We start from the raw sequence: 12,380 nt of genomic DNA on the forward strand, positions 1-12,380 counted from the left end.
CATTACTTAATCAGTGCTTCTCGTCTTGACGCACCATCTTGACATGTACAACTATACACGAAGCACCTTAAAGGGTTATATGGCTTGCCCAAAGCCAGTTTTCTTTCTCTTACAGCGGCCCTGAAACACTTCTCTAACTAATCATAAAATGGACTCAATATTAAATTATGTTGTCCCACGAACCTCATGGTTCAAAACTTTTTCGTGTCGTGGCAATGAAAGGGCTCATTGGGGCAGCCGTGGTGAATTATGTTATGCAATGCATCACTGTCGTCTAGGAGGCCGCGTGCGGTAGATACAGCTACGCGCAGCGCAAGGATGAAAATATCTTTGTCTTTTTGAGATTGCAGTCTCATATATTTTCCATTTATCTAACTCAAAATTAGCACTTATGCATTCTTGAGAATGTTCTCACAATCACAAAATCAGCCAATACATTGGTGAACCAACTGCTTTCGATGACGGCACTGCAGATGCAAGAGCAAGAAACTTTTCGTTGCTTTTGAGATGAGATTGTAAATTCCCTGCTACATGCAGTGTAATGATATTTGGCTCCCATGTCCACAAGAATCTCGTTAACAGATTGACATTGTTTTCTTTTTTTTACTATGTTTAAAAAGTGTTTCAGGGCCCCTTTAAACGCAACTAGAATATCAGCTGCCTGTGTTTGCTGTCTAATTCGTACTGCTGTCTTCCTACCTCTTGATGTTACGCCTATCATTTCATGTTCAATCGCTCACTGCATATCCTTGGGTTCCCGTAAAGTTTCTTTGTCGACCTCCTAGTTCCAACCACATAAATTATTATTGACAGAATGCACTGATCAGTGATTATATGAGAGTTTGTTACCCAGTGAAGAAGTGTTCACTATGGGAACCCCAAAAATCTCACAAGATTCTCTTTGGCTATTACTAAAACATAAAATATTTTATGAAAATATCGGCATAACTGAGCAACTACATTTAACACACACATACTTGCATGCCCCAAAAAATAGATTACAGAAAAAAAAGGAAATCTTAGAATTTCTCTCACGCACATCAATTTTCTTCCCTCAAGCCTAAAAGCACAAGTGAATGGAACAAGCTGCCTGAAGTCATCATTCTTGCTTTCTAAAGACTTGCCCAGCCAAGCTTACACGTCATCTACTATAGAAGTAAGAGCAGGCAATTATAAAATGTTCTTTAAAAGTGATTTTCTTTATATTTCTGCTCTTTTTTCTATTTTGGTGATGCCAGTGTTTCATGACACTTTTGCACACTAAAGTCCTACAGACATTTCCCACCTAGTCACTGTTTTTGTGCTCTCATCAAAAGAATCATGTACTCTCTAGTATGAGTATCATGTACAGTGTACAGCACACTAGTAACTGTATCATGTACTGTTTAGTTTAATGCCTTATGGGCAGGCAGCTGTACCAATAAATAGCAGCTAAAAATGTGAAGACAAAGGCTAGTCATGTCTTACTGTGTAAAATTCTAAATATAGAATATAAGCATGACAGTCTGAAGCTAGGCTAGTTTATTTACATTCGACACAGCAAGCGGTGCAGACGACATGTCTGTGTTGTGTGTATATTTCTTGTACCGCCATCTGTGATGTCTGCTACTTGGTCAGGTGTGTTAGCCCCCAAGAGTTGCTTTGGTCAATGAAACAGCAGCTAAGGAGCAGTGAGCAATTTTTGTAAAAAGCTGGTAACGCTAATTGCTGAACAAGAATGCATAGTGCTGCAGGACATACTTGGACCGACTGGCGCATTTCCAAATCCCTGGTATTTCCCAGTTGTAGCCACTGAAGCCCCGAGACCGGAATATGACCGGGTTTCTGCAAAGCAACGAATGGGCACAGTTAGAAAAAATACAGATGTACGATCAACTAACCATTCTATTTAAGCTGCAAGACATACAAAGAGCTGGTGCTACTGGATGCCAACTGCCACCTACATGTTGATTAACCACTGTTGAAACTGTCATTAAACTAAAGCTTTCATAAAGATAATTTCATAGAGTGCACAGGTTACATTAGAATTGAATTAGGCATATTTATTTACATTCTCAAAACCGTCACAACAGCTTTCGCTTTCACTGTCTTAAAGGGACCCTTACCAGGCCACATAACAAATTTTGGTTATATGCTGCAATTCAACTGGGAAATAGTTTAAATGAAAAACTACAAACAAGGTTTGACTGTACTACTTTTACTGTTGTTCAAATGTCAGCTGATCAACAAAATGATAAATTCTAGTTCATATCTTTCACATTCCAAAATTTTTGCGTTTTGCTACCTTTACTTATATTGAGATCCTCACAGATTCTTATAGTCTGCAGAGGACAAGCTCTCGCCCCACACATTGAAGATGGCCTGTTTAAATGCATGGTGATCAAGGTTGCAGGCAACAGTGGCAGGGGTACAATTTTAACGCAATTGCATTACGGGCCACGTGTTGCATAAAATATGGCGTTGGCGTCTAGCGGCAGATGCTGTTTAGCGAAAAATAATTCTGAACAACAACCACGCAGGCCCTCCGCATGGCACAGAGGCGTTACTGAAATAATTTAATTCCTCAAAGTAAGAGGCGTCAGAAAAATCATAAAGTACAACCTAAACACAACCTTCACACATGATAGCATCAGATTGTAATTTGAATATACCAGGAAATGTAACTCTGTTATGCGGAAACTTAAACATAAACCACTGTTTCTACCATTCATAGAGCGGCATGCTGTGCTCAGTTCCTTGCAACACCACCATGCAGATGGCGCTTGTCTCCGCGCATCCGCGGCCCACGCAAGAGGCCACATTTATACCAGAAAGCTCGCCCGCTCACCTTTGTGCATAGTGTTCGCCACCAGCATTTCCCAGTAAACATTACGGTCACATAAATTGCAGTTGCCAAGAAGCGTGAGAAGCAGTAAGGGATTTTTGAATGCTATCGCATGCCGCTCTTAAAGGTGAAGCTTGAGCGTCCTCGAAATTTTGGTCAAGAGACAGTCTGAATCTACTTCAAAAGTTCGATAATGAAGTAAACTTAGAATAAGCTGATCAAATTGCCAATGACACAATGACATACTATAGAGGGCGACACACAGAGTGAAACATTTATCTTGAATATGCGTACATGTCCACAACATTTGTACACATGCTGTGTGCAATATACAAAAGCACAACAGCTGCTTTTCTGCATCGTACATAAATGTCCAACACAAAACGATTCTGAGTTGGGCAAGTTGGAAACTATTCGTGATGATCAGCACACAGAATGCTCAGCTGTTAAGACAGATCTTGTCCTGTGGGTTCCAATTTTCATTTTCGTCTGTCTGCCTGCTGATCATCATGAAGGGCAAATGTCTCGCGTAATGCACTGCAGCCGCACTTGTGATAGTGGCATTACATGCCTTTAACAAGTCATTACATTACATGCCTTTACAGACCATTACATGCCTTTAACTTCAGAAAAAACAATCATGTATGCTCTCTTCTGTACATAACAACAATGTGAGGCCAACAGACAATGAAGCCAAGGAAAGCATAGGGGACATAAACTGTGTTATTTGTAATTAAAATATACAGAAACAATAGAGAAAAGAGAAGCAAAACTGGATGAAAAAAACAACTTGTGGTCTGTGGGAACTGAACCCACAAACTAAGCTTTATGCACGCAACGCTGTACTAATTGAGCTACAGCAGAGGGTGCCCTCCCGTGCACCTTTTGGGCACTTGCGTATGAGTACACAAGTACCCAAGTACCCATATTTAGCTATTGGAGTGCTAGCCAGTGCCACTCATGGCAAAGTTGCTGGATGCTACACATCAGCTCCATGTTTGCGTACATATAATGCCTGTGGTTCCCAAGGAAGAGGACAGGGTCGCCACTGTGGCCCAATTAGTAGAGCACTGCACACATCATGTAAATGTTGTGGCTTTTGCTTCCACAGGCTGCAAATTGTCTTTGCTTCCACTTTCATTTCCTTATTTATCATTGTTGCTACATTTCAATAAATAAAGAAAAAAATGATCATGTAGATCCCACGGACTGTAGGAATCAGCATTATGTTAAGCATTTTGCAGGCAGCTGGCAATCCGGCCTCATTCGGGCTTCTGCAAGGCGAGCAGTTCTGTGCTGTGACATGAGCGTGTGTGATGAAAGCAGGAAGACAATGGTGACGATGATCATATGATAGCACCGGCATGACTTATACCCTGGCCATTCGGCGTGAGCTTATAGCATGCTGACTGTTGGCTTCTACATAGGTATTGGATGGGAGTAAGCGAAAGAAACATGGACTGTGACATCATAAGTGACTATGTGTTATACAATCGTACGTACATATGTCTCTGTCATATGCCGATTGTTAAAACAACAACAGCATTTGTACTCCAGCAAAGAAACGATAAAACTTGTTCAACCTGAGCTGATCACAGAGGCAGTCCAACGTAGCATAGCTTCTACGTAGCATTAACTGCTAGGAGGAAAGAACTGTGGAATGTGGACCGATCCTGAAGGTTATGCTGTCAAACACGGCACCTCAAAGTGCTAGCTGTGACAAGGGAAAAGTGCAAGAAACTGACACAGTATACATGCATCGAACAGTTAAGAAATAGTTGGCTTTTGCACAAGAGAAGTTTGTGTGCAATTGGTTAGAGCAATGAGCTACTGTGCAGGAAGTCAAAGGCTTAATCCCTCTGTCAGCCACACATTTCTCCCTACTGAAGTCCAAGACGAGGCAACACAGGAACCTACCTGCCTATCACAAAGTGGCTGGAATGAGGCAAATGATGCTTCGCATTAAAACCCAGCGAACTTCCCCAAACCTTTCCTTGGCTTCATTGTCTGTTGGCTTCATTTGGTTACTACCAATGATAAATCGAGCCAGCGGGTTCCCTTTAGTCCTCTGTATAAGTGCAACGAACTGACACGTACACAAAGGAAATATCAACAATAGACTAGAACACTTCTGTTTCTTTACTTTGTTTTCACTTGGCTTCTTTGCATAGCCACAGATAACCACGTGGCCCAATGACAGGTTCTTCAGAAGCAATTGCTATCATCTGTGCATATGGTAAACAAAGAAGGAAGGACACAGATTCACTAAGTTAAATCAAATTATATTGTGTTGTTAAACATCCCGAAGCGAGGTATGGGCTGTGAGGGACGCCATAGCAGAGGGGTTTGCCGTTCTGGCCTCATGACTGAGTGTCGGCCTCGGCTGCGGGTGGACATGGGTTCAAAACCAACCTGCCGCCGGTTGCCCACCAGTTATTCAAATGGCCACAAACGTGCCCCGGCCTGACACTTGGCTTTCTTTAGAAGCGAACTGTCCTGAGAAAGGAGCACATACAATGCAAATCCTGTTGAACCCTATGAGCACAACAAAACCTTGTAAGAGTATGGTCTGGGCTGCTTCCATGGCAGCAATTTCGCCTGTGGCATCCCCAAGCAACCTTTAGGTGAGGACATTCACAGGTTGGGACACTCACCCTTTCCAAGCGTTGAAGTCCCATAATGGCCGAGCACCAGGCTGGGAGAGCACTTGTACCTACTTTACCGGTAGGTACCCGGCAGCAGCCCCAACCCCAATTTCAGAATTATGTTGTGCCCACAACATTGAGCCAAATTTGCATGGCGTGGGCTCCTTCCTCAGGACTGTTCACCCTCAAAGAAAGCCAAGTGTTGGGCTAGGGGAGGCCCTGTGCCTATTTGGGCAACCAGTGGGTGATCAGCGACAGCGTGTTTTTGAACCAGCGTCCTCCCACTGCCGAGTCAAACACTCAACCCCGAGGCCCCGGCTCTGAATTAATTTTGGCCAGCTGGGGTTCTTTAACACGCACCTAAATTTAAACATTTAAGGCCTTATGCATTTTGCTGCCGTTGGTATGCAGCCAACACAGCTGGGAGGTGAACACATGACCTTGTGCTCAGCTGCAGATCACCACAGCCACTGAGCCAATGCGGTGGGTCCACAGCGTTGCTAACGCTGGTGATGTTGGCAATGTCTGGAGAGTGAATCACACACCTTGCTGAACAGGGGGAAGCTGTCCAGCGCTCTGGTGGCTCACAGCACCATCATCATGAACTGCATGGAGCAGGTCCTGTCAAGTGAGGAAGGCAAAGAAATACACTGAGAAACGAGGACTACTTCAATGCAAAGTAGGGGCAAAAGGAGAACCACTCCGAACTCAAAGGCCAGTGAACAGTATACCTCTCCCTCCTTTGCTACCCTGCCCACAGGCCCTCGTTGCCACAGGCTTCTCTAAAACGCATGAGGACAACACGTCAGTGTCAAACTTCATGTTGGCTCTCTTTTCTTGTTTGAAAACACAATTAACTTACACTTGTCAAGACCCCGTGCTCTTCAGTTACACGCTGTTGCCATCACATGAGCAGTGTGAAACATGAGGTGAAATCACTTGATTATGCAGGACACACAAGCAAGGCGAGGAAGAAGAGCAAGCGTACGACTGCATGCCAAAGGCACGCTAGAAAGCAAATCGAAACTGACATTTCCCATATAGGGACAGCCTCACATATTTCACCTTGGTGACGTCTTGTGGCTATATTGAATTGAAATTGACGTCACAATGTGTTCAAAAGGTACTGGAATAGACCACAGAGAAGCAGGTGATTGCTTTCTACATTGTCAGAGGTGGTGCAGGGGCCCTTCAAGGCATATGATACTGAGAATTTTTATGACGTTCCAATCACACAAGAAAATTTAGGTGCTTTTTTTTGTTCTTCATTTCTTTATGCAAAAAAAAATGTTGAAAGAAGCTTATTATAGTGTATATTTGTGTGCATTACTTGCACTAGAAGCTCGCTCCTGTGCTAGAATATTGATTGCAGTTCTGCAAAATCGCTAAAGGCTTACAGGGTGTCCTTGCTTGTGTGTCTGCATGCACATGCGCATGCTTGTGTGTACATGCAATGTGTGTTTTACCAACACTTGTATACTTGAGGCCTACCATGATAATTACATAGTGTACACAACAGGCCTACTTCACAAGCACTTGCACTTTCAGCACTCCTAATGCAAGGTCTGACACTGATAATCTACCTCTGCTAGTGCAGCAGAAATATGGCAATACTGAAAGAATATTGCAACAGCAAAATGGGAAAAGTGCAAAGAAAATCAAAACACATGCATGCAGCAAATGCAGTAAAACCTCGCTCATACGTTTTGGGGGAAAAAACGCAAGAAAACGCACTAACCGGGAAAACGTACGATCCGAAGTAACTAAGAAAATGTTGACTGACATAACTGTTGTTGACATCTGCGTAATGCGTAGCCTCGCGCGGATCGTTGCGGCACGAGACACCGACGCGCGTTGAGCTGGTGGCGCTCTGGTGGCCCGACACGCGTTTTGTTGTTTTTCTATTACGTGTTGGTTCAAGAGGGCGACGGGAAACGGAAACGAAATCAAGCGGGTGGGCGACGCCGGATGCCGCCGAAGCGAAACGTGATGCCCACATTGCGCCACCTGCAGCAGAGAACTGCGACGCATTTGGATTATCGGCTACTAAAAGCGCGCAGTACGTACGCTACCAATGGCACTACGCACCCCGCGCTGTAACACAGATAGGTGAAGATGCTTATCGCAATAGGTTTGGCGGTGATATAGCTGTGAATGCGGCGTGCGACGTACTGGGCGTAGATTTGCTGGTACCGGAATAAGAAACTGTGCGCGCCGTCGTTTTCACGTGAGACGGGTGGCTGTATACTGTTCTCGATCGCGCACGCCTCGCGCGTTTTCTTGTTCACATGGGACCTATAGCGGCCGGGACACGAGTACAATCGCAGTCTGCAGCAGGTAACGGCGGCGCGTTTCGATTATATATTGCCTATTAAAAGCGTGCCCTTCGCTTCCGACAGCACCACGCGCTGTGAAACAAATAGGCGAAGATACTTATAGCAATAGGCGATAGCTGTGAATGCCGCGTGCTACGACCCCGGAGAAGACTTGCTGGCACCGAAATTGGAAATTGAGTGCACGTCGGCGTTTTCACGTGAGACGGGCGAACGAGTATTGTGGAGAAGCTCCCGCGGCGGGCAGCTAAATGTACTGTTCTCGATCACGCGCGCCACGTGCATTTTCTTGTTTACATGCGATCTAGCGGCCGGGAAACGTATCATACGATCGCAGTTTGGCAACATACGAAGCGTTGGTGTATTCCGGGAACGTATTCCCGGAATCCGGTATCATACGTATCATACGTTCCCGGAATCGTGTATTCCGGGAACGTATGAACCGGTAAAAAAATTAGCCTAACTCTATTGGGTCATTTTTGTGTTCTCGATTGCGAACGTTGGTGCCGGGAAAACGGATTTAACGGAAACGTATCAAAGAGGTCCTACAGTATACCTAAGTTAGCAAAAAGCCTATGTAGACTCAATAGTGTAACAGTGTTGTTCAGCAACTCGGAAGCAATAAGTACGCACTGGAATTCCTAACTCTAGTACTATGGTTATGTTATGTAGAGTATCACAGTTCTCTTTGTTCTATACGTGTCTTCACTACTTAATTCTTACCCTTGTTTGCCAGGTATTACACAATATGCTTGCTCATTCAGTGCACTTTCTGCAACAATCCCTGATGGGACTGGCAGTGTCCTACATTTTAAAAAGAATAATAATAATAAAGAACGCAGTAGGGCAATGTGAGTATTGTCCGAACAAACTGGAATTATTACACTACCCGAGTTCGAACTAATACAGCTGCCTAGCCATAAGGTAGAAAGAATACTAATACTGCTGCGACAACTTGGTCACATTCAAGTTGTGCGCCCTTCGTATTGAAGCACCAGCGAGTCCATCCCGTGGAACTGACATCTGTGCACCAGCGGACCAGCCACCATCTTCGAGGTGACTAGCCCGAATTCGGCCCTCTTCTCTTCATTCCAAGGGAAACTCAGTCAATGGACGCCGCCACAATGAGTAGCCAGGTAACACCGGCACAGCTGGTCGTAAGCCAGCCTCGCAAGCCACCAACATTCCATGGCGACTCGTTCGAAGACGTGGAAGACTGGTTGGAACTGTTCGAGAGAGTGGCGAGCTTTAATGAATGGGATGAAAGACAGAAGCCCCATAACGTATATTTCGCTTTGGAGGACTTAGCAAAAACGTGGTATGAAAACCACGAACCCTCTTTGTCCTCTTGGGAGGAATTTCGACGACAACTGCTAGCAACATACGCCAGCACGTAAAGAAAAGGCGGAAATTGCAATCAAGCTAGGAACCAGCTCACAAATGAGAATGTGGCGATGTACATCGAGGACACGTACCGCCTGTTCAAGCATGCTGATCCAAACATGAGTGAAGATAAGAGCGTGTGCCATCTCATGCGTGGAGTAAAGCAGGAACTCTTCGCAGTTCTCATCCGCAACCCACCGCGCACGGTTGCCGAGTTCAGATACGAAGCAACGACCATCAAAAAGACACTGGAACAGCGGGCTCGGCAATACAACCATGAGGCAAGCTGCGCACCTGTCCATCTATTCTCTGGAGGCGTGCCAAATGACCTTGAGGCCCTGCAGGAGCTCATCTGGTCAGTGATCAGGGAAGAGCTCAACAAGTTGCAGACACCTCAGACTTCAACCACACGATCGATCGTTGATGTTGTCCGGGGCGAACTGAGGCAGGTCATACGGGATCCAGAGCGTTAGCCACAGCCGATGCAGCGCACCCCAACGTACGCCGACGTACTCAGGCAACCCATGGTACACAGTAGTGGAGCAGTTGTGACGACTGTTCCCTATCCACCGACAGTACGCAGTGCACCTCGTCTGCTGGAACCACCGGCTGCCTATCCGCCTCCAGCACGTAGTGCACCTCGTTTTGTGGAACAAAGGCCCCGGAAAAGTGACATCCGGCGGGACCACGAGCACAGGCCTCTGTGTTTTCATTGCGGAGAAGCGGGTCACCTGTATAGATTCTGCCCGTATCATCAAGCTGGATTAAGTGGTTTCCCCTTGAGTGCATCATGCCCCCACCCGAAGCGGTGAACGGCCAGCAGAGATAGAAGAATATTTGTCCATGCGCCAAAGCCCCATTACTCCTCGCCAACATCAACCACAGTCACCGTCGCTCATGCACTACCGATCGCCTAGCCCACGCGCGCCTTCAAGATTGCCCAGGCGTCATTCACCAAGGAAAACTGAAGCAAGCAACCTGTGGAGGTAAGGCCGCTGATAATCAGAGTTACGAAGATCCTCCAACGCGATTCCAGTGCGATTCCAGTAAATTCCAGTAAACCAGTAATTCCAGTAAATTCCAGTAAACAGGTGCAGGAACAAAACGATTACATCAGATTTGCGGTTGATAATAGATGGATGCAAGCTGAATGCCTTAGTCGACACCGGCGCTGATTATTCGGTAATAAGCTTCAAGATGGCAAAGCACATGAAAAAAGTTGTGACACAGTGGTCTGGACCGCAGATACGCACGGCAGGCGGTCATCTTATTATGCCCCTTGGCCGATGCACCGCAAGACTTACGATAAAAGGCTTCACTTACGTTTCTGACTTTATTGTACTGCCAGAATGTTCACGGGAACTTATATTGGGAATGGATTTTCTACAAGCTAACGGCGCCATAATTAACCTACGTAGGTCCACTGTGTTTTTCTAGACAAAACAAGCTACATATACCTGCAGAAGAATCGGAGGAGCAACGTCTTGCTGCACTGAGCGTCGTTAATGATGATGTAACGGTGCCGCCACGCTCCAGTATAATGCTTCTTGTGGAGAATGAAACATTTTACGACTGCGAAGGCATAGCGGATGGAAACATAGAGCTCTTCTTAAAAAAAACTATTTGCGTGGCTCCTTGGGGTCTTGTGCACTTATGCAATGGCCGATGACCTACGAATTTCGGAAATGAATTCTAACACATCGCACAAAGAAGAGCTATTGCCTATTTCCACGAGTTCTGTGAAGCGACCGAATTATGCAGCCTAACGACAATGTCAACTGCTCTGCCAGGAAGCTGCAGTGTTGACAGATCAATTACCGTCACCCTGAGACTCCTGGAAGCCCAAAAGAAACAGATACATGCCCTGATAAAGGATTTTTCTGACTGCTTCTCCACTTCCTTGAAGGTACACACACGTCTGTTGCAAAGCACAGAATCATAACAGAGGACGTCACAAGACCGGTATGCCAGCACCTGTATACAGTTTCCCCAAAAGAAAGGGAGATCATCAAAAAGCAAGTAGAGGAGATGCTTTCAGATGACGTTATTCAGCCTTCCAGCAGTACATGGGCTTCTCCCGTAGTGCTCGTTAAGAAAAAAGATAACACACTTCGATTCTGCGTCGACTACCATAAATTTAACAGCTTAACTAAGCAGGATGTATACCCCCTTCCGCATATCGACGATATGTTAGATCGACACCGATGTGCAAAGTTTTTCTCCTCCCTGGATCTCAGGAGTGGATATTGGCAAAGAAAGGTGGATGAACGGGACCGTGAAAAGACAGCATTCGTAACCCCTGATGGCCTCTACGAAATTAAAGTGCTTCCATTCGGCCTCTGTTCTGTGCCTGCAACGTTTCAGCGAATGATGGACACTGTGGTCGCAGGATTGAAATGGCAGTCGTGCTTAGTGTATTTGGGTCGTATTTTCCGCAACATTTGACCAACATCTAGATCGCTTGCGACTAGTATTAGAAGATATTCTCGCAGCAGACTTGACAATTAAGCCGGAAAAATGTCAATTCGGCTTCGATGAACTTCAGTTTCTCGGGCATGTCATCAGTGCTGAAGGCGTTCGGCCAGATACCGAAAAGACAGCAGCTGTTGCGAGGTTCCCGACACCCACAGACAAAAAGTCAGTGCAACATTTTTTGGGTTTATGCGCATACTACAGAAGATTTGTGGAAAACTTCGAGAACAGCGAAACTTCGAGAACAGTGAGACAAAGTTTTTACTTGTCGTACCCACAGCTATGCGAAAAGAAATTTTGCATGCATATCCCGATGAACCGACATCTGGATACATGGGCGTGAGCAGTACATTCGCCAGGATTCGTCTGAAATACTACTGGCCAAAGTTATTAGCATCAGCGCAGCACTATGTCAAGACTTGTCGCAAGTGTCAAAGGCACAAGACTCCATCCGCAAAACCAGTAGGCCTCCTCCAGCCAATAGAGCCACCTAAAGCCCCATTCCAACAAGTCGGTATGAACCTCCTTGGACCCTTCCCAACATCATCGTTAGGCAAAAAGTGGATAGTTGTGGCCACGGACTATCTGACCCGTTACGCAGAAACTGATTCCCTGCACAGTGCAATGGCTGTCTAAGATGCAAAATTCTTTGTCAACAATATCGTGCTCAGGCATGGAGCTCCCACAGTTGTTAGTACCGATCGTGGAACAGCCTTTACTGCA

General features: G+C 45.5%; 1 protein-coding gene across 1 annotated transcript in view; it reads right to left on the reverse strand.

Annotated features, from left to right (window-relative positions):
- LOC126538848 (AP-4 complex accessory subunit Tepsin-like) overlaps positions 1 to 12,380 on the reverse strand; it is a 57,246-nt gene that overhangs the window by 12,293 nt on the left and 32,573 nt on the right. The window contains exons 6-7 of the mRNA XM_050185574.3: positions 6,015 to 6,090; positions 1,741 to 1,824 (exon numbers count right to left, since the gene is read on the reverse strand). Of these exons, the coding sequence (XP_050041531.2) occupies positions 1,741 to 1,824; positions 6,015 to 6,090 (160 nt within the window). The remainder of the gene's footprint in view (positions 1 to 1,740; positions 1,825 to 6,014; positions 6,091 to 12,380) is intronic.

The sequence above is a fragment of the Dermacentor andersoni genome, chromosome 8 (assembly GCF_023375885.2).
Source record: "Dermacentor andersoni chromosome 8, qqDerAnde1_hic_scaffold, whole genome shotgun sequence".
NCBI lineage: Eukaryota > Metazoa > Arthropoda > Arachnida > Ixodida > Ixodidae > Dermacentor > Dermacentor andersoni.